Source organism: Prionailurus viverrinus, chromosome B3, assembly GCF_022837055.1.
Source record: "Prionailurus viverrinus isolate Anna chromosome B3, UM_Priviv_1.0, whole genome shotgun sequence".
Taxonomy (NCBI): domain Eukaryota; kingdom Metazoa; phylum Chordata; class Mammalia; order Carnivora; family Felidae; genus Prionailurus; species Prionailurus viverrinus.
The window spans coordinates 2833396-2861139 of NC_062566.1; the positions used below are offsets into that span (position 1 = coordinate 2833396).

The 27744-nt window shown below is 50.8% G+C and overlaps 1 protein-coding gene across 10 annotated transcripts in view; it reads left to right on the forward strand.

Annotated features, from left to right (window-relative positions):
* The window catches only part of NTRK3 (neurotrophic receptor tyrosine kinase 3), a 551343-nt gene that overhangs the window by 265836 nt on the left and 257763 nt on the right, over positions 1–27744 (forward strand). For all 10 annotated transcript variants that reach the window (XR_007153153.1, XM_047863605.1, XM_047863604.1 and 7 more), the window contains 6 exons: positions 6967–7035; positions 16490–16647; positions 17317–17459; positions 17891–18032; positions 18460–18756; positions 27148–27171. Coding sequence is in view for 9 of the 10 variants with exons in the window: in XM_047863605.1 (XP_047719561.1) it covers positions 6967–7035; positions 16490–16647; positions 17317–17459; positions 17891–18032; positions 18460–18756; positions 27148–27171 (833 nt within the window). In the remaining variant the exon portion in view is untranslated. The remainder of the gene's footprint in view (positions 1–6966; positions 7036–16489; positions 16648–17316; positions 17460–17890; positions 18033–18459; positions 18757–27147; positions 27172–27744) is intronic.

Consider the following 27744-nt stretch of genomic DNA (forward strand, 5'->3'; position numbering starts at 1 on the left):
ACTTACTGGCCCTGGAGGCACCGGGTAGTGTCTGGAAAGCTGCGTTGAGAGATGGAGAGGGGTGGCTGGTGCATCAAGCGTGCTTCCGGGGTGGGCCAGGCTGGGCCCTCCCCCTGAGCACAGCCCGGGGTGCAGCGGGCTCCGGGCTTCCTGTGGGACCCAGAGCAGGGGCGGCTGGGGCTCCTCCCAGCACTACTCCCAGGCAGGTCTGAGAAGATGGAGAAAGGGCCCGGGGCTTCAGAGAGAGAACCTGGCACCTTCTGGTGTCTTGGAAAAGCCGATCCCCCAGGACACCCAGCCCTAGTTGTGATGCATCCAAGAAGGCAGCTCAGATACCAGGACTACTGCGTGTCAGGGAGCAGAGAACAAACTCCCTGAGGCCATCTGGGAGGGTGATTCCTGAAGGAGGCGACTCCTCAGGCTGGATGCTTGGGGAAAGGTAGGTGATGGGGTGCGGCCTCCTGGAGGCAGGGCATTAGCACCACCAGTCTCTGAGTTGGTTGACAGGAAGAGCCCGGGTCTCTGAGCCTCCAGACCGAGGCTGGAAGTCACCTCAATCCCACCTGCCTGGGCCAGCCCCCCAGTTGGCATGGAGGCCAGGGAGGGGCCAGGTGGGTGTCCTAGGAAGCTCAACTTTCTCTTTTCACGCTCTTTTGCAGAAAAACACCTGCGTGTGCCCAGGGGGATCTACCTAGTGGACAGATGCCAGGTTAGATCTTAGCAGCTGGAACCTGATTGGGAGGTGGGTTCCTGGAGCACCTGGGCATAGAGCAAGGTAGTGATGGAAAGTCATGGCTTGGAGCTTTTCAGGGGTCACAATAGAGCGGCCAGCTTGGCTGTCAGGGCCAGGGGGTAAAAGAGGCACTAAGGACAACAAGTATATAGTTTGTTTGAACTGCTCTAACAGGTCTGGGCGGCTGAGACAACAGAAAGGTATCTCCCACAGTTCTGGAGGCTGGAGGTCCCAGGTCAAGGTGTTGGCAAGGTTGGCTTCTTCTGAAGCCTCTCTCCTTGCCTTGTAGATGGATGTCCTCTCCCTGTGTCTTCACACGGTCCCATTCTGTACATGCCTGTGTCCTAATCTCTTCTTATAAACACACCAACCCTATTGGATTAGGGTTCATCTCAGTGACCTCACTTAACCTTAATTACCTCTTTGAAGGCTCTGTCTCCAAGTACAGTCACTTTTAGAGGTACTGAGGGTTATGATGTCAACATATGAATTTTTTTTAAAAAAAATTAATGTTTATTTTTGAGAGAGACAGAGCACGAATGGGGGAGGGGCAGAGAGTGAGGGAGACAGAATCCGAAGCAGGTTCCAGGCTCTGAGCTGTCAGCACAGAGCCCGATGCAGGACTCGAACTCACAAACTGAGAGATCATGACCTGAGCTGAAGTCAGATGCTTGCTTAATCGACTGAGCTACCCAGGTGCCCCAACATACAATTTTTTTTTTTTTACGTTTTATTTATTTTTGAGAGAGAGAGAGGACATGAGTGGGGGAGGGGCAGAGAGATTGGGGGACAGAGGATCTGAAGCGGGCTCTGCGCTGACAGCAGCGAGCCCAATGTGGGGCTCGAATCCACGAACCTTGAGATCATGATGTGAGCCAAAGTTGGTTGCTCAACCGACTGAACCACCCGGGCACCCCTCAGCGTATGAATTTTGAGGGGACGCAATTGAGCCCGTGACCAAGAAGACAAAACCACAGTGAGCGGGATCGAGGAGGTGAAGGGGTGGAGTGAGTGTGCAGGAACCGAAGTGGGGGCCGGGCAGACCTGACAAAGGGTCCACGGTGTGGACGTGAACAGGTGTGGGGTGCCCGGCCGACCTAGGTGGCGGGTGGGACGGTCTGGCACAATAGCATGGGAATAGCGGGGCACCTGCCACCAGCGGTCCCTTACACAGTTGAGTCCTGAGACATAACCTGCCCCGTGGGCCTGCCTCTGCCAGTAGAGGAGGGGGCACTTCCAGATGTCAGCCGTGCCGTGAATCCAGGAAATCTATGAAGTTCCTCATCTCCTGGGTCTCTTGTGGATGGAGCTTAGTGTCCCCTTCTCAAGTCTCAGCCCCCAAGGATGTGTTTCTTTGGGGCAATGGAAGAATCCATCTGGTTGGCTTTTCTTGGCAACAGGTCCCTCTTGAGTGATCCTCTCCTTGGACAGTAGGGTTCCAAGGGTAAAGGGTGACATCCTCTGCATTCACGGGTTCCGTGCTGCTGCAGTTGGGCGCCCCCTTTAGGAAGGTCATGGGACTGCTAGCCACACTGAAGTTCACTGGAGATCACCAAGGGGTTAATGCAGGAAGGGCCATCTCAGCCCTGTCTTTCCTCAGGGTCAGATTTTGGCCATCTGTGTGTCTGGCTCCCTGTCCCCAGAGCACCCAGTAACTGCCTCATCATTGTTCATGACTCTGGGCCCCAGAGTCTGGGCTGTGAGAGAGCCAGGAGCGCAGGACAGAATTAATGGCTTTGTTTGGTAGTCTCAGATGAGGGATATGGGGGCAATGTCACAGAGCTTGATTTTGGGAAAGTGTTTGATACATCGTCTCATAAGATTGTGCTCACCGAATTAATTCCAGTGGTCAGGTGGCTTGGAAACTGGCCGCTGACCCAAGCAAAAGTCAGAGACAGGTGATAATGGATCTTTAGGGAGGAGGATCCAGGAAGAGGCTGCTGTGGGGCCCAGAGGCAGGATGGTTCTTAAGTAAACCCTTGTCTGATGAGCAAGATAACCAGCCCATCAATAACTGGCGACTGGTGAGTGCAGGTGAGGCGCTAGTTGGAAGGAAAATCACGGGCAGTGAATTCTGAGTGGGTGGTAAGTCTATTAAAGCCCTGTCTCTTAGCTTCCCCGTGTGCCCTGCGCCACGAGCATTTATAAATGCCCGTGTGGCCAGAGGCGTGCCCTGCTTGTCTCGTGGTGGCCGTATGTTTGCCTTACTTGTCTTTTGTGGATACATTTGTCTCTGGGGCTGGATGCTTCTCTCTGGCGAGGTGCTGTGTGCAGTCGCACAGGCTGCTCACACTGCACTCCTCCAGGGACTTGTGCAGCACAGTGTCGCTGTCTCTGGCGACACTTGAGGGGTGTGTGTGTGTGTGTGTGTGTGTGTGTGTGTGTGTGTGTCTACCTGGGAATTTAGATGTCTGTGGGTTGCTTGCAAATGTCCCGGGGTGTGTCACGTGTTGCTCGTTGCTGGAGCCTTTGCATTAAGGCCGCTCAGACCTCCTCAGCTTCGGACAGCAACCTCTGAGCCCCAGTTTCCTCATCTCTGCTGTGGAGATAATGGTGATACCCGCTTTGTACGGTTGCGGTAAATATTAAATACGGTCACGAGTGTAAAAGTGCTTAACACAGTACCTGGTGCTTAGTTAGCCCTTGGTGAAAGGCGGGTGTTGATCGTGGTGGCAGTGCAGGGAGGCGGGAAGGAGTGAGGACGGGAGAGGGGAGAGGAGCTGGTCTGTAGAGGGAGTAAGGGCAGGCTTTCCTTCCCACAAGAGAGGATGGTCTGTGTACCAGCAAGGCAGTGGGGGAGGAGGGGACTTTGTCCTCCTGGACAGAGCCTGAGACCACTGCAGTGGCCGCTCCATCTGGCCGAGGAGACTGGAGGAATCTTGCTGGGTGTGGCAGGGGCAGGAGGAAGATGAAGCCGGGACGCCCCCCGGAGGAAGAGGAGCCCACCTCCCCCTTGCGGAGTGTCCCGCCCCCTGCCCCCCAGTCCCATCCATCTTGTAGTAAGGAGATAATACTGATTCTTATTCGTGATTTGCCCAGAATGCCTGGTATTTTCTATCTTTCTGAATCCAATTTTCTCATGACATTTCTGCCCGATGTAGCATAACATGACCTTTGTGAAGGGACATTGCTGGCAGCCTGCCCCCTGCCTCCGGCTCCCCAGGAACCCCTCGCACTCTCCGTGGCTGGACCCCCTCGGGGATGGGCAGGGTCCCCACTTCATCTGGATTACTCCTGTCTCTTGCTTCTTGCTGGGGGTGGAGTGGCGACGGTGGGGGAGGGACAGACGGGGCGTACTTCTGAGGGCTCTGTGACTCTGGGGCTCCTGGCTGCTGACTCTTATGGGGTGCTGCTCCGTTTTAGAACTGGGGGTTCTGTTCAAGGCTGTGCTGCAGGGAGGCCGAGACCTCATGGCAGGCGGGCCTTGCCTTTACTTTTGCTGCCGCTGTGTAGACAGTGAGCTGGGAGAACCACAAAACAAAACAGAAGACTCTGCCTGGATGCATCAGTCACATTTGCTGAAACATCGTAGAGGCTAATGGTAACAGGGACTCAGAGTGGCATCAACACCCGGTGTCCTTGACCTCGAGGTCTGAGCTCCGGGCGCGAAACCCACTGTAAAGTCAGCCTCTAGCCCACACAGCTTGGCGTGTGCATCTGATCCACGCTGCAGCCTCCTGAGCGGTGGGTCCCAGGGCGCTTTGCCCCAGTGTGTCATTGTGCAGGTCCTCCTTTATCACCCGTTTCCTTCTGGTCAGCGCGGGTGCAGGAAGTCTGTAGGCACAAGCAGACTGCTGGTAGGGGTTTTGTGAAGGGGAGCATGTGGACAGGTCACGGTTGATGAGCTTTCGGTGAGTCACGCACATTAGAGCTCTACACCCCACGGGCAGGAGGCGGGCTGCGGGGCACCTACCCTAGACAGCGCCCTGCGGGCAGGAGGGCCCTGGAAGGACAATGCTGGCTGCAGGGGGAGCACAACAGGAAGCTTAGGGCTCCCTCCCTGCTTATGGCCCCCCTTTTTTTGTCTACCAGTCCCCTGCACCTGCAGAAACGGGGTTACCTTTCTTAACATAGTCACAGGCTGTCACCAAGGGTAGGGCGGCCTCAGATGCAAAGGGGAAGCCGTGTCCCTCGGGTCCTTGTGTCTGTCATCTGTCCCTGTGAAAGGTGTGCATACTCTCTGTGATTTCACCAGCCTGGACTTCCCCCGTGACCTCTAGCCCCTGGCCAACAGGCTAGTTGATTTCTCTCCCTGGATGTCTAACAGGCATCTCCAACTCAGTGTTTGCAAGGGGAAGCTCTTGATCTGAACCCCACCCCCAGATATGACCCTTGCACAGCCTTCCTGGTCTTAGCAAATAAGGCTGCTCGCCTTGTTGCTGGCGTCTTCCTGCCTCCTCCCCCAGACCCAATCCAATAGGAGGTCCTGGCGGCCCCCTCCCCCTCCCTTCCCCTCCTCCCAGTCCACCTGCGTCGTTATCTCTAATCCCCTTCCTCAATACAGAGACCTCCTAAGTGGTCTGCCACCTTCCAGCAGTCTTGTCTTTTACTTAAAAAAAAAAAAAAAAGGTAATTAGATTATGTCACTTCCCGACTTAACGCCATCCACTGCCTTCTCGTTGGTTTTTAAAATAAAATCCAAGGTCTTCACTACGGCCAGCAAAGGTGGGTGTGGCTCTTTCCTCTTCTCCCTTACCCCCAACCACTCTCCCCTGCGTTCTTCCCCACTGGCCTCCTCCCTGCCTTTGCTCTTCTTGGTGTCCACTGCCCAGAACAGCCCAAGCCTGGCACTGGTTCCTTCTCACTCCGGGCTCAGCTCGCTGTTACCCTCTCAGAGAGCACCTCTCTAAACTCCTGCGTAAAGGAGCCGTCTCCCTCTTCCACGTCGGTAATGCCATCACCTTGTCCCCTTCCTTCTTTTCATGGCAAACAGCAGCTCTCTTGCTTACTCCCTTATAACTTGAATAAAAATATCAGGGGTTCCTTCTGTCTCGTCCACCCCTCATTCCTCACTGTAGCCTGTATTTGGTTCTCCCCAAGTGTCTGTTATAGAAATCACCTAAATAGGGGTGTGCGTGTGTAAGCATATGTGTGCATATGCTTATGTGAATAAACGAGAGTGTGCGTTTGCATTTGCTACCTGTGTGTTTAATGGATGCCAGTACACACATGCTTGTGTGCGTGCGGGTCGGTATTCACCTACGTGGCATCCTTACAGCCATCTGTGCTCATCAGTACGTGAGTATGTTGTTCCTGGGGTCCACTTCAGTTCTAGCAGTGTTTGCTGCCTTTAAGGGCTGCTACCACATCAGAAGCTGTTTGTCGAGCCTGGCAAAGTGATAACCGTGGGCGTGTTTCTTCTATTATTTGGAACACTAATGGCTACTCCTTTCCCCTGTACATCCTAATGAGAACAATTAAATAGCCATTAGGAGGAGAACAGAAGTGTGAACAAAAGGCTGATGTCTTGATCATTGATGGACCTCTTTGCTGGGGGAGAGACTGGGTAGAAGAAATTGTAGGTGACCTGCAGAGGTTTTTTCCACTATTGTGAATGTTAAGAATGCTTGTTGGTAAAAGGGTATATAGTTTCACTGATGCGAGATGAGTAAGTCAGTCCTAGATACGCTATGGTACAGCATAGTCCATTAATGATACCATATTGTATACCTAAAAAACTTGTTAAGAGGATGTATCTTATATTAATACTTATTGCAAAAAAAAATAAATAAAGGAGAGAGAGAGAGTAGGATACTTTTAGAGTTGCTGGTTGTTTATGGCATCGTTTATGGTCACAGTTTCACGGGTATATACTTATCTTGAAGTATACAATATATACATTAAATATGCACAGTTGTTTTTATATCCATGACACTTCAGTAACAGAAATGAAAAAGAATACTAGTTGGCTTGTGTACCCTGAGAGGTCTCTGTTCTCCTGGAGGAGGGTGGCTTCCAGAAGGTTCCCTGAACCCTTATTGTAGTGTGGGGATGTGGGGAAATGACCACGATTTTTTTTTTTTTTTACATTTGTAAAATCTCTCCCTTTCTTCGAAATCTTCTGCAAACCTAATCTGTGGCCTTGACTACTGGCAGGCATATATTGTTAGCAGAATGGAGCCAAGGAGAACAACAACACAGCCAGGCTCCCGTGAAATAACCAAGCTTACTACCATGGGCATTACTTACGCAGATCTGTCCCTTAATTTCCCCTTTATTTGTCATTCTTGCAGAAACCTGTCGAGTAACCGGCTTACCACACTCTCATGGCAGCTCTTCCAGACGCTGAGTCTTCGGGAATTGTAAGTTTGGTCTTGAAGACCATGCACGTAGTAGGCTGGGTGGGGAGACGTGTTGGGCAGTGGAGCCACCTGAGGTTGGGTGTGCGCTCGAAGGGGCTTCTCGGCTTGGGTGACACAGAGTATACCATGTTCAGTGAGAGTGAGCCACCCTGTTGTTTGATTTCTGAGGCTCTTTTTGGCACAGTACATTTCAGAAGAAGACAGGAATCTTACCTCTGAGCAGGGCACAGTTTTGTTATCTGTAGGTAACTGGTAATAACAGCGTTGACATTTATAATACTAAAGTGTATTTATGAATTTATAATAAATCACATTGATAATACACGGTTTTGTAGATTATTAGGTGTGCTTTCATTTATGTGACTTTAGATTTATCATCATGAGCATCATGGGATATCTCCAATAAAAAATGTATTTTTTCATTTTAAGGTGAGGGTTCTGAGCCCCCAAAAAGCATGTGAGACACAGCCAAGATTGCATTATTAGGGATTGGCCAACCCAGGACTTGAACCCAGGCCTCTGACTTCAGACCACACGTCCTGTCCATCACTCATAATCTTTTGTCAGCCTGTTTGTCTTGAGTATGGGCATCTTGATGGTGGGGATGGTGGGAGGCAAGTCCATGTATTTATTTAATCTGCCTGTGGACTTCTTGGCCTTGGTGCCTTCCAAGGCTCATGGATTCAGCCCTATCCCCTCCAGCCATTTTGTACAAACCCGTGTTGGATGGATGAGTGAAAATTCCTGACCACTGCTGGAAAAAATAACTCCTGTGGATGTGTGAGTCATCAGGGCCACCTCTGTGCATGAAGGACAGCATATTATGTCGGGGGAACAAATCAAGGAATAAATTGGAAAGGAATTAAGGCGTGGATGAAATTAGGGAGTCAGGGTTCCAGAGACACTGCTCACGTGTTCCCTTTTACTTAGTGACTCAAATCCAAATCACTGAATAGAGATTGCTTAGTATCTTTACCAAGAGGCAGTGGCCTTGGGTCTCTGCCCATGATGTTGGCCTTTCAACCTGTCCTCCCCCCACCTGGGAACACCTGAGTTCATGGTTGAGTCATAATCTTAGCTTTTCTAACCAAGTTGGTCAGGAGGGGAATATTTATATCCAGTGACCCAGTAAGCCCATTACCCCGGGAGGGCCTTGTATATCCTACTTATCCTTATGGACCTGGGTGCCTGTGCTTCTTCAAAGGCCATTTCGGGTCAGGGAATACAGAGGTGATCTCTTCGACAGTATTGTAGACTTTAGAGAATACTGCTAGGTTAGTACTGCCTTTCTTAGGATTTTGCCCCTTCCTCTGGGCTACTCGTCTGGCCTGGGCATAGTAGACATAGCAATCAACAATTCTCAGGTCATGTAGGGCTGAGATCTTGATGTACACCAATTAAAAACTACCTGAGCTTGGAAAAAGGTAAATATATATTTGTTTATATAACACTGAAAAATTAGACGATGTCACAGACAGCTAAATGCCAGACCATTAGACTTGATGCATTGTATTCATTTCCATCTTTGTAGGTGGAAAAAACCTTAGTGGTAAATGAACATGACTGCTAAGGTCACTGCCAACAGTGATTTCTGAGATCTAACTCTGTGCCAGGCACTGGGCCAAGCAATCTCTTGAATTATGTACGTTGTTTAATTCTTGTAAAAATTTATCAGGTAGGAATTAGTACTGTCACTTCACATTTGGGGACACTGAGGTACTCAGCAAGGTTAAGTATCATGTTTTGGGTTACCCATTAACCAAATGGGTTTGGGTTACCCATACCCATTAGTGTATGGACTCAAGGTCTTGACCACTATGCTTAGCTGTCTCCCAGGCTCTTAAAATCTCTTTCTAATTCAAGGATAGGTTCTGTGATAATTTTCAAAAAGTGCATGATTGCAGTTCTTTCTGATGTTGCCCTAGTACTGATCAGGGACTCTGTCATAAGGAGCTAATTGGGGGCTCTCTTTCTTGGGAGTCTCCTGTCTGGTTCTCCTGGAATGCCTGCCCCTTCCTCTGTAGGAGGCGAGGGACAGTATCTCTCTCGGGGACCTCTGGGGTCTGCAGTTGGCTGAATTATTGAGAAAACGTTCAGTGCTCCTTCTGAAAAATCATTGGATGCGAAATCAATGGTGACCTGTTTCGTGGAGTTTTAGAAACAGTTGTTCCGTGGATATATATTTAAAGAAAATGTCAGATTTATCCCAGAGGATCATGGGATTCTGCATTCATCTTTGCCCGGGATCAATACACCGGTGAGCTAGATGTGACTTATGTAGGAATGAAGACGTCCCCTCCAGTGTGAGTCAGTGTGTGAGAGCCACCATATCCAAGAGTATTTTATTTCTGTCATATTGTTAAATAAGAAAAAAATTACATTGGAAAATAAAGAAGCCCCCCTCCAAGGAGCAATCACCCTGGTAGGGGTCTATTTTTGAGGAAGAATTGAATGTTGAGAGTGGAAAATTTATCTTTTGGATGGAGGGGCCTCATGTTGGCTCTTAGCTGTGGCTATGATTAAAATCCAAACAATCTCAGTTCCTGGCAAATGGAAGAGGGGGTAATATTTTCTTGTCCGACTTCCTGATTAGTCCACATGGCGCCATCTGCCACGAGCCTTCTAGACTGCCAGGGTCTGCCCAGTGGAGCCTGTGGACTGGGGTGTGGGGATGGGTTGGGTATTTCCAGGAAGAAAGAATCTTGGCCCTGGAGGAGAGAGGCCGAGGGGAGACGGCTCTCCGTGCCGTGGCAGCCGGAAGATTACAAAGCCAGAAGTGTGCGGCTTTGAGCCACCTTCTGCGGGAAGAGAAAGGGTAAACTAGGGCGTGCAGTGATTTCTCAGCACATTTCATTCTGCCATTGAGCATGTCTGCCTACCCCAACCAGACCCTCTCCCACTAGAAGATCCTTGATAGGAGAAAGCATGCTGTTGGGATTCTTCATTGGAAAGACTGAGTGTCTTTGACCTTTCCAGTAGTAGAGGAGGAGACGAAAATGCTATATATTGAGCACCTGTTATGAACAAAGTCCTGTCTCATCCTTGGAGCAACCCCGCATGGGAGGTATCATTATAACCAGTTTTGCAAATGAGGGGTTGAGGCTCTGCCAAGTTAAACAACTGGTCCAAGATCACAGAGCTCAAGAGTGGTCATGGGAATTGGGATTATGGGAATTAGCATTACCACCATCCAGGTCTGCTGTTTTCAAAGACCAGTGCTCTTTCCTTAAACAACTCAGCAATGCCACCTCCCCCCTCCCCCTTCTTACCCCCATACTAACCTGTCTCCTTCTGGAAATCACTCTCAAGATGGTGGCTTCCCTAGTGATATCACCAGGGCAAAAAAAACCCAGACAAGTTAGCATCTCAGAGCCCTTGTCATGTGCTGGAGGCTTCCTTTACTCATTTCTCACTTACTCTTGTCAGATGAAGACCATACCCATGAAGGGTATGGTCTTGGCCTGGCCCATTGCCCCTGACAAGTCCAGACTGTGTTTCTCTTATTGGGAGAACTGGAAACATCTCTCAGGACTCCCTTTGGAGTCCTCAGCCCTGTTTCAATGGCACGAGTTTGCAGAAATTTGAGTTGATGGTGCACAGTTGCTCTGAGAAGTTTCTGGCTATATCAAGATGGTGTTTTTTTTCCTTACAGAGAAGACTGGAACTGTCTGTCCAGAAATCAGAGCAAGAATCAAAAGAGATTGTCTTAGAGATAAAGAATGAACTAGAAAGAAAAGAAGCTTGGATTCTGAATCCCATGACACAATTTAGGCAAAGGCAAGAGGCACCAGAGGATATAAACCCACAGCACGGAAACCTTCCAGAAATACCCTAAGGACCATTAGTGTATCTTGAACAGGCTTCTCTTAATACCCTGCATGCACAGAGCAGTCATGATTAAAACAGATTGGAGTATTTCATTTTCTTAAAGCAAAATGATATTACCTCTGGTATAATTTGCAGATTTAATTGACTTGGTAAAATATTAACTCAGTGTGGGGGTGGGTTTGGGCTGATCCTGGCACTTTCTTTCTCCCAGACTTGGGCATGATCACTTTCCATAACTCTCAGAGCAGTCCCTGAATGATCATGTGAATAGTAGAGTTACTGTAATGATAATTTCTGGCCTCTTTCTAGCCTCTTTTGGTTCACAAAGCACATTAACGTGTGTTATCATGAATCCTCATCACTTTGTGAAGAAGGAGGGTCGCGCGCAATTACCCCCGTTTTGCAGCCGTTGAAGCAGAGTCTTGGAAAAGCAAGTTACTTGCCATATTTGTTTCCTAGGGTTGCCTTAAACCACCACAAATTTGGAGGCTTGAAACAATAGAAAGTGACTCTTTACTCTTCTGGGGGTCAGAAGGCCAAAGCTAAGGCTTCACAGGCCCCCTCTCCCTTCAGGGCCTCTCAGGAGGAATCCTTGCTCGTCTTTTCTGTCTTCTCATGGCTCTGTGGCTCCTGGTGTTCCGTGGTTTGTGTCAGTGTCACTCTAGTCTGTGACTCCCATCTTCATGTGGCTGCGCTCCCTGTCTCTCTGTCTGTGGTCTCTCCTCTTCTAAGGACACCCAAGTCATTGGATATAGGGGCCCACCCTAAATCCAGAATGATGCTGTCTCATGACCATGCCATGATCCTTAACTTGATCATATCCTGAAAGACTCCATTTCCAAATAAGGTCACATTCGTGGGTCTTGGGGGTTAGGACTTGAACAGATCTTTGCAGGGGGGGGCAGGGGTTGGGAGAGACACAGTTCAGTGCACTGTCTTTGCTCAAGGTGACGGCCGCCTCAACCCAGATCTTTTGTGTACTTCTGCCATTGTGTTACCTCTAGGAGGCCAGCGATGATCACTTGGCCCTCTGGACGTGCTTCCCTCAATGACAGCAGGTCTGTGTCCCTTCTACATTTTCTCCTGCTGGCCCCAGATTGCCACTGGCAGCGCTGTGGCGGGGAGAAGAAAGCCAGAGTGATGACTGGAGGGAGGGGAATCAGTGTTTTCTAAACACCCTGTCGTGGCCTTAGTCGTGCAGCGGGGTGTCTGTGTGTGCGTGCTTGGATGGATGGGGCTGAGTTAATCGGTGGGAATCCCCTAGGGCCCTGCAATTAGGCCCCAGGCCATCTTGGGGCCAGGGCTGGGTGTTGGTAAGCTTTGCCCTGGAGCAGCTGTTGCTGTATTATTCATGGGGCCATCTGCATTGTTGATGGGGCAGGGAAAGCCTTACTTCAGGATCCTCGAGACAGCCCCTGAAGCCGGGGCTGAGGGCCCCTCATTGAGAGACCTGACGCTGGGACAACTGACAGCATCATGTAGGTTGAGGGCTGCCTTTCTTTGCTTGTGGCCCATCTCCCCGAGTCAGGGTGCGAAGACTGTGGTCCGTTCGCTCCGAGGATGCCCAGGGCACCCCTGTTGAGAGACTCGGCGTGCTTTCTGTTGTGTGTGTGCGTCTTGCTCTCTAGGAGGAAAGTCCTGAGGGATAGGGGAAAACTTGAGGTTTATTTGGCAGTTTCCAGGAGACTCTGGAATAGAGGGTGGGCCAGGTCTCATGGCACATCCTTTCTATTGGACCACATTCTAGAGGAAAGGGATGGAAGGAAACAAAAAGCCAGTGTGCTTATCCGTGGCAATGTCAGCCCACTTAATTCTCCCACCAGCCTCAGGACACTTTGGTGCTGTCGGCCCTTTGGCGGGGGGTGGGGGGGTCACTGAGAAGTCGGGGTACTCAGCAGAGCAGGGCTGGGGTGAGGCAGGACTGAATGAAGCACGTGGGGCTCGAAGCAACCCAGCCCAGCCCCTTGCTTGCTAATCTTTTCCACCCAGGTGGATAATTTGTATTTTTACAACTACTTCATAATGAATGACCACATCTTGTCAAGTGAGCATCTGGGAAAAACCAGGCTGACCTGGTTCAGTTTGCATATATGCAAGCGTCTGGACCCTGGCTACCATTCCAGGCCCGTCCACGCCTCCCCTGCGACACGAATACAAACGCTGCTCCGCGTCCTTAGGCCTTCTTGCCCTCCACGTGCTGGGCAGCCATCCTGACCTTCTGCTTTTCCCAAGGAAGCCATCACACACCCGTTGCCCCTGCTTGCTCCTTGCCGTGAGGGTTAAACGGGGGTGATGCACGTGGAGTACTGAGCGTGGTGGCGGGCACGCGCTAAGTGTGACGCAAGTGTTTCTCCATTTTTCTTTCTCAGCTCTCGTTTTCTCTTGCCCACTTGTCTTCTTTCCTCTCAATCCGTTGTCTCGGCCACGGTGGCCTCTAGCCTTAATGCCAAGGCAGACAACCGCCAAGGTCTGGACCTCACCCTTCACTTTGCTCCTCTAGGACCTCATCCCGATTCCTACTACATCGAACCTCTTTCTTTCCACTGGTTCCTTCTCTTCTGTTTTCAACTAAAGACCTTCTCTTTGATTTCCTGTCTCCTGGAGCTTCAGACCTTGGTGTCAACCTCCACTCATTCCCTGTGCCTCCAGCAAAGCCTCAAATACCACCTTGTCTTCCTTTAAGGTGCCTGTTTAATCCCCTCCGCCCCTCCCCCACTCTTACCAGTCTACTCTGGGCCCTTATTAACCAGGCAGCAGCTCTCAAATGGGGGTCCGGGGTTCCTGCAGGGGTCCCTAAGACCCTCTCAGGGAGACCATGAGGTGGAATCTGACATGTCCTTTGCCTTCTTCACTTCCATTCTCCTGTGGGGGTGCCGTGGACTTTTCCAGAGGCCACGTGCCATGTGATAACATCATTGCCCTGATGACCAAGGGAGTTTGTGCTAATGGCAGTGTCTTGTTTTAAAATTTTCTGTTTGCATTCCAAAATGGGAAATAGTGAAAGATACAATCTACACATGCAAAAGCTCTTTGAGGCTCTCAGTAATTCTTTTTAGAAGTTTATTCATTTATTTTTGAGAGCGAGAGAGTGAGCATGGGAGTGGCAGAGAGAGAGGGAGAGAGAGAGAATCCCAAGGAGGCACCTTGCCGCCAGCCCAGAGCCCGGTGCGGGGCTCTGACTCGCAAACGTGAGATCATGACCTGAGCCAAAACCAAGGGTCGGATGCTCAATCGACTGAGCCCCCTCGGTAATTTTTAGGAGTAAAAAGCAGTTCTGAGACCAAAAAGGTTGAGAACGTTGGCATCGAGCCTGGTGGCCTCCACGCGTCCACGCGTGAATGAGGAGGAGAAGTCCTGTCTGAGTGCACAGAGCCTCACGCCAGGTGCTGGGTCTCATCAAGGTGTGCAGACTGGATTTAATCTCCCATTCATCCCTTTATCCTTTTGCTTGGGTGCTTTAAGAAGTGCATGCACTCCCTGACTACACGGTGACCCCGTGTTTGGAAAACACCCCAACCAGTGTGCCACCCCAGCTCTCCTCTTCCCCAGTTTATCCTGCACAGACCGTCTTTGTTCCCATCACTTCCAGCTCCAAGGGTCTCACTGGTTCCCACTGCCCCCTGGATGAATTCCAGACTTCTCGATGTTCAGTGTGGCAGCGAGAGTCCTGCACCATCTGGCCTCCACTCCCCCTTGCAGCTTTATTTCCCAGTGCCGCTCGACATGAACTCTGTGCCCTGGCGCGACCTTTCTTTCCTGTGTTCCCATCTCAGCCTCCAGCATCGCCTTGAACTCTTCCCCGGGTCTCTGCCCAGGAGCCACGAAGTCAGGGGTGGTGCTGGCTCCTCTGTGTCTCCCGTCACACCCAGAAGCACCTCGTAGTTGATAGGTGGGGTGGAGAGTGCACGGGGCTTGGAGTCAGCGGGCCGAGGTATGGAGCCTTGCTTTGTTGCACACCAGCCGAGGGACTTCGAGCATGTGACTCCCCCCTCCAAACGTAAGAGGAGCTCCCTCGTCTGTAGGGGGACAGTGCCGGCCGTCTCCTAGGGTGGCTGTGGGAAGCAGATACTCAGTGAAGGTTAGGTCCCTTCTTCTTTTCTGAAAGAGAGCAGCGTACTTTCAGTCCAAAGGGAAATCATGCAAAGGTGTTGCCATGTTCTACCTGTGGTGTCCCACTGGCTGGGAAACACGGATTCCTCCCCCCGGGGCCTCACTTCTTCCTGAAAGCCGATCAACTTGGATGCATGCTTAATTACTTCGGGATTCTGCCGCTTGTCCAAAATATCCTGGTTACCCAAGAGCCCTTCTGTCTGGGCACCAGCGGATTTATCTTCTTACTGGTCCAGAAAGAGAATCACATCCCTCTTACCGATCCAGGCATTCAGATTTATCAGATGCCCTTTACTTGAAGAGTCTTATATCAGTGAAAGCCATTCATTGTCCCCCTAATGAGATAACTCCATTTAGAGGGGCGGGGACTTGCTCTAAGTCACATGGAAAGTCAGTGGAGAAGGAAGGCCTTGAACTTGACTCTTTCCCTGTCAGACGCTCTTCTTTACTAAGCTGAGTGCCGCTGGAGAACAGAGACTGTCTTCTTCACCTCTGTATCAGCAGCACTCAGCCCACAGCCAAGCATGGAACAGGGGCTTAGTAAGGATTTTGTTGAATTTATGAAAGAATAAAGCTGGTCCCAGGATGGGCTTTGAGCATATCTTAGAAATAGCTAACTACTTACTCCCCAGGGAGAGTAACCCTTTCCTTCCTCCTTCCTTCCTTCCCTCCCTCCCTCCCTCCCTCCCCTTCCCTTCTTTTGTTCTTTCAATGGGTATTTATTTGCCAAGCTCAGTTATAGGTACTGGTGATGCAGCAATGAACCAAATAGGCAATGTCTCTGACTTCCATGGAGGTTAATTTTTGTTTGGTGAGACAGGTGATAAACAAGCAAATAATTTTTCAAAGTGATGCTGGGCAGTGACAAATCCTCAAAAGAAGAGAATAGTTGGGGGTGGGGAGGACTGGACAGTGTGAGGGCAGGGGTTAGCAGTAGCTTACCTGTAGGAGTGATCAGAGGAGGCCATCTGATTCTTTAATGAAGTGAGAGAGCCAATCTAGCAGATACGTTATGGGTTAGAACTCTGCAGGTAGAAGGAACAACATGTGCAAAGGCCCTGAGGCAAGAGCAGGCTGGTCATGCTAGTGACCTTGTCAGACAGCAAGGTCAGTGTGACTGAAGAAGAGGAAAGGAGCGTGAGGTAGGAGATGGGATCAGAGAGGTGATGGAGAGCAGTGCGTACCCCGTGGACCTTTGACTTTGGCTTTCAATGAGATGGGAAGCTGCTGGAGGCGTTTTGAGAACAGGAGCATCCCAAGCTGACATATTTAAAAGGGTCTCGTTGCCAAGGTAGGTTAAGTGGAGTAGATTTCTGTTTTTCAGACGAGTTTATTAGTTTAAAAACTAGATAAATTCATGGACTTGTAAGTATTTTTTAATTTTTCTCGAGAGCTGGCTAAACCCCTCCTCTGCTTCGTCCCTGAAGAGCAGGTGGGGGCCTCCCTCGCAGCCCCGGGGAGGGAGCTGGGCCATCTTCGGTTCAGGAGGTCCCTTCCCCTGTCGTCTTGCCCACAGGAGGTTGGAGCAGAACTTCTTCAACTGCAGCTGTGACATCCGCTGGATGCAGCTGTGGCAGGAGCAGGGGGAGGCCAAGCTCAGCAGCCAGCACCTCTACTGCATCAACGCGGACGGCTCCCAGCTGCCCCTCTTCCGCATGAACATCAGCCAGTGTGGTGAGTGAGCCTCCTGGCACCGCGCTCCGGGGAGGCATCCCTCACACCCCAGACACGGCCCTGCGCAGTAGCCTGGAGAACCAGGGCCTTACCCCCCACCCCGGCCTGGAACTCTGCACGGGGTGCAGGTCTAGCTTACCGTTTACCTCCTTGGTCATTCCTGTTCCTTCGTGAGCCAGGCGTGAGAAGGCTGGTTTCAGGAATGAAGACAGGGGTTAAGGGTGTCCCTTGTCAATGGACCACAGTTGACCAGCTTGTCAACCAGACCCGGAGGAGTATGTCTCCAAGCATGGTTTCTAGACCTTTCTGTATCAGGAGAATCTCAGGTACTTCAGAAAAGCAGGTTCCCGGGCTCCACAGACTTACAAGATCCCAGAATGTCTCAGGATGGGTCTCGGGAATCTGAATTCCTAGCAAACTCCTCGTGGGAGTCTGAAGCAGACTAAAGCTTGACAAGCGTGCCCAAAGTGGAAGATGCCGTTTGACGTCATTGCTGGAGCTGCCCCACCCCCACCCATGAGGTCTGACATCTGCCCAGGAGGTGCAGGGACTTGTGGCCTTCCCGGAGCTCCAGCAGCTGGTGCCAAAAGTGCCAGCATCCAGACCAGGGACGAAGTTTTGGTGTTAAGTGTTCACTTACCTTTCCCCTCATCCTGTCCTCCCTCCCAGACCTTCCTGAGATCAGTGTGAGCCACGTCAACCTGACCGTACGAGAGGGTGACAATGCCGTCATCACTTGTAATGGCTCTGGATCACCGCTGCCTGACGTAGACTGGATAGTCACTGGCCTGCAGTCCATCAACACCCACCAGGTAGGCGTCTGAGGCTCCGGCCCCATCGGGAGGCTGGGGAGGGAGCCCTCGCCCTAGTCTAAATGAGCTAGATCATGAATAGAAGCAGGGCATGGGAGGATAAGGAAGGGGAAGGAGAGTTCGTGCAGACTTCATTTTCACCCAGCTGCAGTCTTTTCTTGCCAGCTTGATCTTAAACAGGCCAGTGAGTTTCTCTGTACCTTAGTTTTCTCATCTGTAAAATGGGTATAGGCTACCATTCACCTTCTAGCATAAACGGGAGGGTTTCCTGAGCTCTTGGCTATAGGGAGCCTGGCCCTTGGTGCGCACAGCAGCAGGAAACGCCTCCTTCACTTGCTGCACTGCTTTCTTTTTGATCCCTGAAGGTGTTCGGGAGTTGGGTGGGGAGTCACTTTGTAGAAACCGATTCCTTCTTTTTGTTGGGGTTTCAGACCAATCTGAACTGGACCAATGTGCACGCCATCAACCTGACCCTGGTGAACGTGACAAGTGAGGACAACGGCTTCACCCTGACGTGCATCGCGGAGAACGTGGTGGGCATGAGCAATGCCAGCGTCGCCCTCACCGTGCACTGTGAGTGGCTGCCGTTAAGGGGGTGGCTGTGCACCGAGGTGATGGCAGCGTGGGAGGCGGGGCAGGTGTTCGAGGAGTTAGTCCTGGGCTGGTAACTCCAGAAAGGCTGTCCCTGTCCCCCAGGAGGTGGCATGCTTCCACCTCATCTATGTTTCAGAATACCCCACAGTTGACCCAAGTCTGCCTTCTGTTACCCCCTAGAAGGTCATGGGAAGGAGCCCTCCAGGTGCGCTGGACCGGGGAGGCTCGGGTAAAGACGGCCATCCCTTCCCCCTCCTTGGGGACGGTGGTGGGGAAACCGCTTGTCCCCCCAGTCTTTTCAGAGCTGGCCGGGGAAGAACTGGGATTCCCATCCCAGTTTCTGGAAGGCTGCCCTGGGACGCGGGAGACTCTGAGTCCTGGGAGTCAGCTGGCGTATCCCCCGCAGACCCTCCGCGTGTGGTGAGCCTGGAGGAGCCCGAGCTGCGCCTGGAGCACTGCATCGAGTTCGTGGTGCGTGGCAACCCACCGCCCACGCTGCACTGGCTGCACAACGGGCAGCCGCTGCGTGAGTCCAAGATCACCCACGTGGAGTACTACCAGGAGGGCGAGGTGTCCGAGGGCTGCCTGCTCTTCAACAAGCCCACCCACTACAACAACGGCAACTACACCCTTATCGCCAAAAACCCGCTGGGCACCGCCAACCAGACCATCAACGGCCACTTCCTCAAGGAGCCCTTCCCAGGTGAGGGCGGCGCGGCCTTCCGGGAGCATGCGGGGCGGGGCAGTGATAGAGAGAAGGCACAGCGTCAGCCTCCATCCCGCCACCTCCAGTCACAGACTCACCCGGGGGCGTGTTCAGCCCCCACCAGCATTTTGAGTAAATCAGGTAAAGCTGCTGTTTTTCATCAGGCGTCGCAGTGAAAAGCCAGACCCTCTCGGGAGTGTGCAGCTGTGTGCATATGGACGTGCCCCTTTATGGTAGAGAGAGGGACTGAGAGCTAGACAAGAAAGACGGAGAATCTCGACCCAGCCCTTTACGGGTTGTGAAATTCTGGGCATGACGGTTTGCTTTTCTGAGCCTCAGTTCCTTCATCTGTGCAGTGGGCATGACGATACCACTCCTGTAAGAATCGCAGGCCTCTTAAATGACTTAAGGTGTGCAAAGCGCGTGCCACAGGCTTTGGCACCTAATGATGGTTCGACGACCTTCTATTGCAGTGGTTTCAGGGTCTGTCCGGTTCAACCCCACATTTAACAGATGGGTGCACTGAGCCTCCTTCTGCTTGCTGGTTAGTAGCAAGGCTTGGCGAGAGTGTAGGCTTCCAGCTCTGAGCTTTCTCTCCCGTTCTGTGGTGACCTAGTGGGGTGGGGGTGTGTGTGGGGGGGTGTGGTACCGAGGTCATCAGCCAGCGGTGGTGCTAATGCTGAGTGGACCTTTGAGTACTGAAGGAACTTTATGGTTTGACTGTTTGGGAGGCGACTCTGTCTTTCTCTGCCTGGGCTACAGTATTTCGAATACCTTCCTAAGTCGGAGGAGCAGAAAACACCCAAAGAGTTTAGTGCACGTGTGGGTAGCCTCTCTCGGTGGGTTCAGCAGTTGATGGCTTTCCGTCAGTGAAACCCGGGATCTTTGATGACCTTGGTGATTTCTGCTGGGAACAGGCTGGATGACCTTCAGTCTCCAGATCTCAGGGGTTCTGCTGAGGTTAAGGGGAGTGTGAAGACTGGTCTCGGGTGCGCGTGCACACCCCCCCTCCCCCGGCCCCCCCTCACACACGGGGCAGCCAGAGCCAGCACTGTGCCACATCTGCTTACGTGCAGGTGACTTCAGAGCCCACACATAACAGAGGCCGCAGCTCCAGGAGATCCTGTGTATTTCAGTGCAAGGAGAACCCAATGGGAGGCTCCAACAGTGAAACTCCGGAGAATGAGGCTGCGTGGGAGGCCATGTTCTTGCCACTGAGGCCCGGGGGGAGGAGGGTGGTGCACGGTCGCTCAGGAGAGGGTCTAGAATGCTGTGGTGTTTAAGACCCTGGCATTCCTGTTTGGTCCGGCATTTCCAGCACCGCCCCAGCATGCCCAGCCGAAAGCTTCGGGACTTTTCCCACCGTGGGCCACGCCATCCCTGCTTTGGGAGCTGGAAGAGTCCCGGGGGCACTGTGGAAGCCGCAGCTTTTAGCTGCAGAGATACTTTGCTCTTAGGGGCATATAGTCAGGCCAGGCCTTGCTGGTGTGAGGGGCTAGAGAGGCCCTTTTGCCCTGCCTCTGTCTGCCTAGTGATGAGAGAATGAATTCTAGTTTTTAAAGAGGAGACTGTACGCTCCCTGATGGGCAAGGAATGAAGTCCCCTGAGGCAGCATGTTTCCAAAGGGAAGCTCCTGGGGCCTGGAGAGAGCAGGGAGCCCTCGAATACTCAGGAGGGAGGGTGAGTCACTCTGGGCTCCTCCCCACAGAGGCTGCCCTGAGAGCCGTTCTTTGTATCCTCCCAGCCTTACAGACACCCTTTTCTGTCCCCAAGAGACACAGCATCCCCATCTCATGGTCTCTGGAGACCCTTGCCACCTTATCAACTCTCTTTAGGCCAGTGGTTCTTAAAGAGGGGTCCCCGGACCAGCAGCATCACCATCACCTGGTGTTAGAACCAGATCCTTGAGCCCCACTTGGACCTGCTGAATCAGAAGCCCTGGGGTGGGGTCCAGAACTCCATACTTCAACAAGCCCCCGGGCGACTTGGTGCTCCCTCGTTTGTAATCCGCTGCCTTGGTGTTCGGTGGGCTGTGGCCACAGGAGGTGGGCGTGAGGGGAGAGTCAGAGAGGCCCGAGGGGAAACCGCTCACCCGCAGGTACTTCCTCAGAGCCACGTGCACCCTGTCAGGGCCACCCTGTGCGGAAGTCTGCTTGCTTTATGAATCTGAAGGAATCAACGCATGATGAAAAGGCAGTGACAGGGAAAAGATGGGCCAACGTCAAAACGTCTAAAACGTTCAGGAGAGTAAATTACCTGGAGGAGCAGGCAGTCCGCCTCGTACCCGCCAAGCCCTGGCTGGAAGGCTGTCTGTGGATTCCTGCTCTTCTCTTTTGCCACGAGGGTGTTGGGACGTCCCATTTATGTTTATCACAGGTGGTCCTCTCTCGCTCTCGGGCAAGCAGAGCATGGAGATTAAGAGCGAGGGTTCTGAAATCAGACCGAGGCGCAAATCCCTTCTGCGAGCCTGCCAGACAGGCGGCCTGTGCTCCGAGAACGGGGTTGGCGCTTGGTACGTGATTGGTGTGTCACGAAGGACGATCACTACCCTGCCTCTGCTTCTTCATCTGTAGGATGGGCGCAAGAACAACAGCTCCCTGCCTAAGTTGCCCTGAGGAGGAAACACAGTGACGAGTGCCAAGGGGGCTCAACAACAGCTGTTAGCTCTTAAACCGGGATTCTTGGGAGGTGGAGGGATGCGATGAATTTAGGAATCTAAATCGCTCATCAGCTCTGTGATCTCAGGGAAATTACTCCGCCCCCTGCCTCTATCTCCAAGGCGGTGGTGAAGATTAGCTCGCCCATGGTGGATTCATCCACCTCCGGTACTGACAACCGTGCTTGGCACAGAGTAAGCCCAGAGTACTGTTTGTTTTAATTTTTTTTTGAAAACCCACAAGGGCACCTGACAAGGGATCTATGTTGGGGGCAAAACAAGATCTAAAGGTGAGGGTCTCCTTTCCTGACTCCTCATGGTCCTGAGACCCATGGGAGAGATTTGATTGGAATGAATATATTTAATGGGACATTCTGGAAATGCAGAGGCTTCCATCAGTAAGGATTTTCTCAGTAGGACATTAAAACAAAAATGTTCTGGAAAAGTTGTGTGTGTGTGTGTGTGTGTGTGTGTGTGTGTGCGTTTCTAAACTGTCCATGCTGAACAGAGAGAAGCACTAGAATATTCAGCATGGCATCCAGCCTTTGGTGAAGGAGGTCCCTGGAAGGATTGGTTAGAGAGGATGGTTCAGGAAGCATGGAGCTCAGTCCTCTTTGAGGTTCTAGGACCTTAGAGGGGGTACCAGAGGGGATCAGGGCATAGGAGTGGGAAGCCAGGAAAAATCAGGGATTCACGTGCCCAGAGCGGAGGGCCAGGAGAGGCTGGGGGTGACTGCAGGGTGGGCTGTAGTCTGGGAGAGAATGTGAAGTTGGAGATCCTTAGATGTGATAGAAGGAGGAATGTTGTTAGGGGGTGTGTGTGCGTGTGTCTGTGTGTGTGTGCATGTGTTTTCCTGCACACGTGCAACAAACATCTGAGAACCCCTGACAGAATATTTAGGAATAAGTGAGCTGCCATAGCTCTTAACTTCTCATTTTTTACTTGGCCGGGAAGTCCAGTTCCTTCACGGAGATTTTTACAACAGCAGAAGCAGAATTCCCTCGGGACGCTGGGTACAAACGAAGGGAGAAATCATTGCCCTCGAGCTCTCGGCCTCTGTCCAGGCTGGTTTCCTTGCCCTGAGGAACTTGTGGAGACCAGCACATGGTCACAGGCTGCTGGTGCCCGGTCCAGGGCCGGGGGGCAGGGGAGCGGGAAGGAGGTGTTCCTCCCTGTGTTTGAGTCCCTGGCAGCTGAGTGCAGGGGTGCTGGGACGGGGCTCCTGTGCGGGATGCGCGGTGAGAGCGGATGCTGTGGCGTGGCCTCCCCGCTCCCTTCTTCCAGCTGAAGCTGGGGCTGGACAGAAAGAGTCTCTGTCCGGCTCTTTGTCTGGACACAGGCTGCTGCCTCCCTTCTCCCTTCTCTGGGCCTTGTCGGCTTTCCCTGCAAGGCTCTTCTTGACGCGATTTGGGACTGGAGGGGGTGCAGTCTGGGACTGGGAGAGCGTTGCACACATGCCCATGCCCGCCGCGGTCACGCTCAGACGGTCATCTCCCCGGCTGCTGGTGGGGTCAGAGGTGAGGACCACTCCTGGTACAGCTGTCCTCTTCCAGTGCAAAATTCCAGGTTAGAGGAGACCCATGAAGTCTCCCTGTTCCGAGGCTCACGTGCTTCCTGGACGGGAGAATGTTCCTAGGCTCCAGCAAGGGAGCTAAGCACGGAGGCTGATTGGGAGATTGCGGGGTTCACAGATGTGGCCAAAACATTTGGCTGACCTGAGACTATTCTCTAATAAATGGGAGCCTTGTGAGAAATAAGCAGATCGGTGTTAATTATGGATTGATTTGGCACCTCTCTTTCCTCGGGCTCTGAAACCAAGGGTAGAACCCCTTCTCCTCCATCCTTCCCACAAATCAGGCATTTGGTTACGTGCAATTCAGAAAAGGTGGTAGCATGATGGGCAGGCTCAGGAATTTGGAGAAAGCTCCCTTGGTCTGCCTCAAATGGTGCAAAATGGACAACAGACCGGCCATTTATTTTCATATGTATATATAATATATATATTAATCATATGTATATGCAACATATATGTTATATGTATCATACATATACGTATGTTAATTTAAGTTAAATTAATTTAAGTTCTAGTTAGTTAACGTACAGTGCAATATTGGTTTCCAGAGTAGAAATCAGTGACTTACCACTTAAATACAACACCCAGTGCTCATCACAAGTGCCTCCCTTAATCCCCATCACCCGCCCAGCCCACCCCCCACCCACCTCCCTCCATCGGCCCTCAGCTTGTTCTTTGTCAGTAACAGTCTCTTGTGGTTTGCTTTGCTCTATTCTCTTCCCCCCCTTCCCATGTGCTCATCTGTTTTGTTTCTTAAATCCCACATATGAGTGAAATCATATGGCATTTGTCTTTCTTTGATTGACTTATTTCGCTTAGCATAATACATTTCTAGCTCCATCCATGTCACTGCAAATGGTAAGATTTCATTCTTTTTGATGGCTGAGTGATAGCCATACCACATCATCTTTATCCATTCATCAGTCGATGGACATTCGGGCTCTTTCTATGGTTTCGCTATTGGTGATAATGCAAGCCAGCTGTTAATGGTACATTCACTATAAATAGGACTTTCTCTAGACTCCTTCACAGAAAGCATCACTTTCTCCACAGGTAGAGAAGAAGATTTGCTGGTGTATGCTTAATGAGCCATAATTATAATGACGGTGAGGACTTAGCCAGTGAATGAATGAATGAATAAGTGAATGAGTTGTTCTTATTTTTCAGGGTGTGGTAGGCTTGGGGCAGGAGTAGATGTAATATAATGCAGTGGTTCTCAGAGGGACCAGCAGCATCAGAATCATCTGAAAAGTTGGTAGAAATGCAAATTGGCAAGACCTTCCCCAAACTTCCTGACTCAGAATCTCTGGGGTGAGGACCAATAATCTAGGTCTATTAAAAATATATACATTTTTTGGAAAAAAAATTTTTTAAGACTTTGAACTCTTCATTTTGAAACAGTTTAAGATTTACCCCCAAAAGTAACAAAACAGTACAAAGAACCTCCTTGTACCCATCACCCAGCTTCCCCAAATGTTAGCATCTTACATAAACACAATCCCATGTGCAGAAGCAGGATATTAACACCGACACTGCTATCCATACCATCTACAGACTTTATTCTTTATTTTTGTCCACTGGTGCCCGTTTTTCTCTAGGACCCAAAGCAGGGTCATAACGCTGCACGTAATGCTACGTCACCTTATTCTCTTTCAGTCTCTAGGTTCCTCAGTCTGTCTTTGTCTTTCCTGAGCTGGACACTTTTGAAGAATAGTCACTAGTTATTTTGTGGGCTTCCCCACAGTTTGGGTTTGTCTGCTCTCGTCTCCCAATTAAATATGGGTTAATGCATTTTTTGGCACGAACACCACAGAAATGATGCTGTGTCCTTTCAGGACATCATATCAGAGGGCACATCTATGCTTCTTATTACCGGTGACATTAACTTGGTCGACATCGTGTCTGCTACGGTTCTCCACTGCAAAGTGATTTTTTTATTATTTAAACAAAGTTTTTGTTTGTTTGTTTGTTTGTTTTTTAATATTTGAGAGAGAGAGAGAGAGAGAGAGAAAGAGAGGTAGGGAGGGAGACACAGAATCTGAAGCAGGCTCCAGGCTCCGAGCGATCAGCCCGGAACCCGATGCAGGGCTCAAACCTGGGAACCATGAGATCATGGCGTGAGCCGAAGTCAGATGATTAATCGTCTGAGCCACCCGGGCGCCCTGCAAAGTGATTTTTTTCTCCCTTTGTAACTAAATGAGTATAATATTTTGAAACTTTGTAAATGTCTTGTTTCTTATCATGCGTTCACACATTAATTTTAGCATTCATTGATGGTTCTTGCCTGAAACGGTTATTAACAGTGGTTATTTGTCAGTGGTAATTTTTCTAATTCCGTCATTCCTTCTGTATTTATTAAGTGGAATTCTACTGTAAGGAAGAGCTTTCTCTTCCTCCCCATTCATTCAGTTATTTATTTATATTGGTATGGACTCATGGGTATTTATTTTGTCCTATGACTTATGATGCATGTAGTTTGCTTGGGCTACCATAAGAGAGTATCACAGACTGGACGGCTTAAACAAGAGACATTTATTTCCTCCCAAGCCTGGAGGTTAGGTGTCCACAGAGTTGATGCCGTCTGAGGCCTCTCTCTTCCTTGGCTTGCAGACAGGTGTCTTCTTTTTTTCTCTTTAATTTTTTTAACGTTTATTTATTTTTGAGAGACAGAGACCGTGCACAAAGTGGGGAGGGACACACAGAGAGATGGACACACAGAATCCGAAGCAGGCCCAGGCTCTGAGCTGTCAGCACAGAGCCCGACGCAGGGCTTGAACCCATGAACCACGAGATAATGACCTGAGCCGAAGTTGGACGCTCACCCGCCTGAGCCCCCCAGGCACCCGCAGATGGGTGTTTTCTTTCTGTATCTCTACGTGGTCTTCTTTCCATGTGTGTCTGTGTCCTCATATCCTCTCTTAGAAGGACACCAGCCGTACTGGATTAGCTTCCACCCTAATGACTTTATTTTAACTTAATTACCTCTTTAAAGACCCTGTCTCTCCGTGCAGTCATGTTCTGAAGAACTGGAGATTAGGATCTCAACCATATGGATTTTGGGTGGATATAATTCAGCCCAAAACAATCCATGACTGTCTTTATTTATATTATTGCTTAAACTGTCCCAAATTTGGTCATTGGAAGCTCCTTCACCTTGGCTCCTGTGTTCTTTTCCTGTGCCCCCATTAATGTGGAGCACTTTCTTACTTTCCAGTACTATGAGATATTCCAGGTACATCTTATGCTTCCTCTGACCCAGGCCTGAAATGATGCATTTCTCCAGGAAGCCCTCATTCCTTTGATTGGAGAAAGATAGTGCTCACGCCCTAGATGGTCCTATTCCCTGCTAGAATTTGAGAATCTCTGATAGAGTGGTTACGAGCTCAGACTTGGATTTGAATTCAGCTCCTTCTGTGCCCTCTTGGATGAGTGAGATGCGGTTCCTTCCTTAACGTCTGTAAGCTTGTTTCTGTTTCTGTTAAATGGGGATAGTGGTCTCCACCTGCTAGGATGCTTGTAAGGGTCGAGTGATGTGTGACATAGAGCATGTAGCTCAGCCCCTGGCTCATAATCAGTGTCTAATAATGATGAGCTTTCACTGTTAGGTGAGCCATTTCTAGAGGCAAAGGTCCAGTAGCACATTTTCGTCCGGGGGTCGGGCAGGGTCATAGAGGGATTCCCAGGAACGTCTCCGGGACCTGCCAGAATAAACTCCACGTGTCAGTTTGAGGATTCAGTCTTGGGGTCATAGCTGCTGGCATTTTCAGGGAAGGTCGGGGGAAGCCCACCCGTGCAGCATTTCTTCTTGGCTCTGAGGTACCACCAACACCCCCAGCACTCTGGGTACCCGAAGGACGGAGCACCGTGGGTGAGACGTTGTGTCTCGTTTTAATTTTCCGTCTCATAGGCCCCAGGTGGGCCGGGCCACCTCCCTCGAAGCTAGGAGCTTTCTCTCTCCTTCCTTCCCACTTGGAAGACCACCTCCTGAAGGGGTTGTGTAGTGTGGAGGAGGGGTGGATATGCCAAGGATTTTAGTTTTCAGTTGCCGGGTGACGGGGGAATCATGGCGAATGGGGGAGGTCGCAGCTATTAGGAAGCTAGAGTGCATCTGTTCTGGGTTTTATTACACTTGTTAATTATCTCTTTGTCTTTTTTGCAGAGAGCACGGATAACTTTGTCTCTAGTAAGTCTGCTTTACTTTCTGCTTTGGAACTGAGTCATTCTGATACTTTCAGTAATTATTGAATCCACCTAGCCCTCTTTCCTATTCCACGGCCACCCCCAGACCCCTGGCAGCTGAGAGCATCTGAGTGAATTGTGAAGGTCAGCTGGAGAGTAGAAATACCTCTTAGGAAGCTCCAGGTGCACACCTCTTGGGCTCTTGGCCTCAGTTTCCCCCAGGGAGTTCTCTGAGGTCTGAGCCTGTTGTGGGTCTCCCTGCCTGGATGGGAAGGAGGGATGTGGGGTTTCATATTCCCGGGTAAGACCCCTGTTGGTCAACCCTGTTCTCGTGGAGAGAACGGGGAGCCTCTACACCTGTGTTCCTCACCTGCTCTGAGGACCCCGGACTCTGGCTGGGACTCACCTTGTGAGTGATTTACAAGCTCTCCTGATAGGCTTGTGTGTCCTCAAGTGGAATTATCGAGGCTCAGTTTATAAGCAGTTTGGGGCTAGGACTAGACAATCCTAAAAGAATGTGGTGTTTTGCTCATGGGCTGTGGGGAAACCTGTATTTATTGCTTTTCCTTTTGTCCCC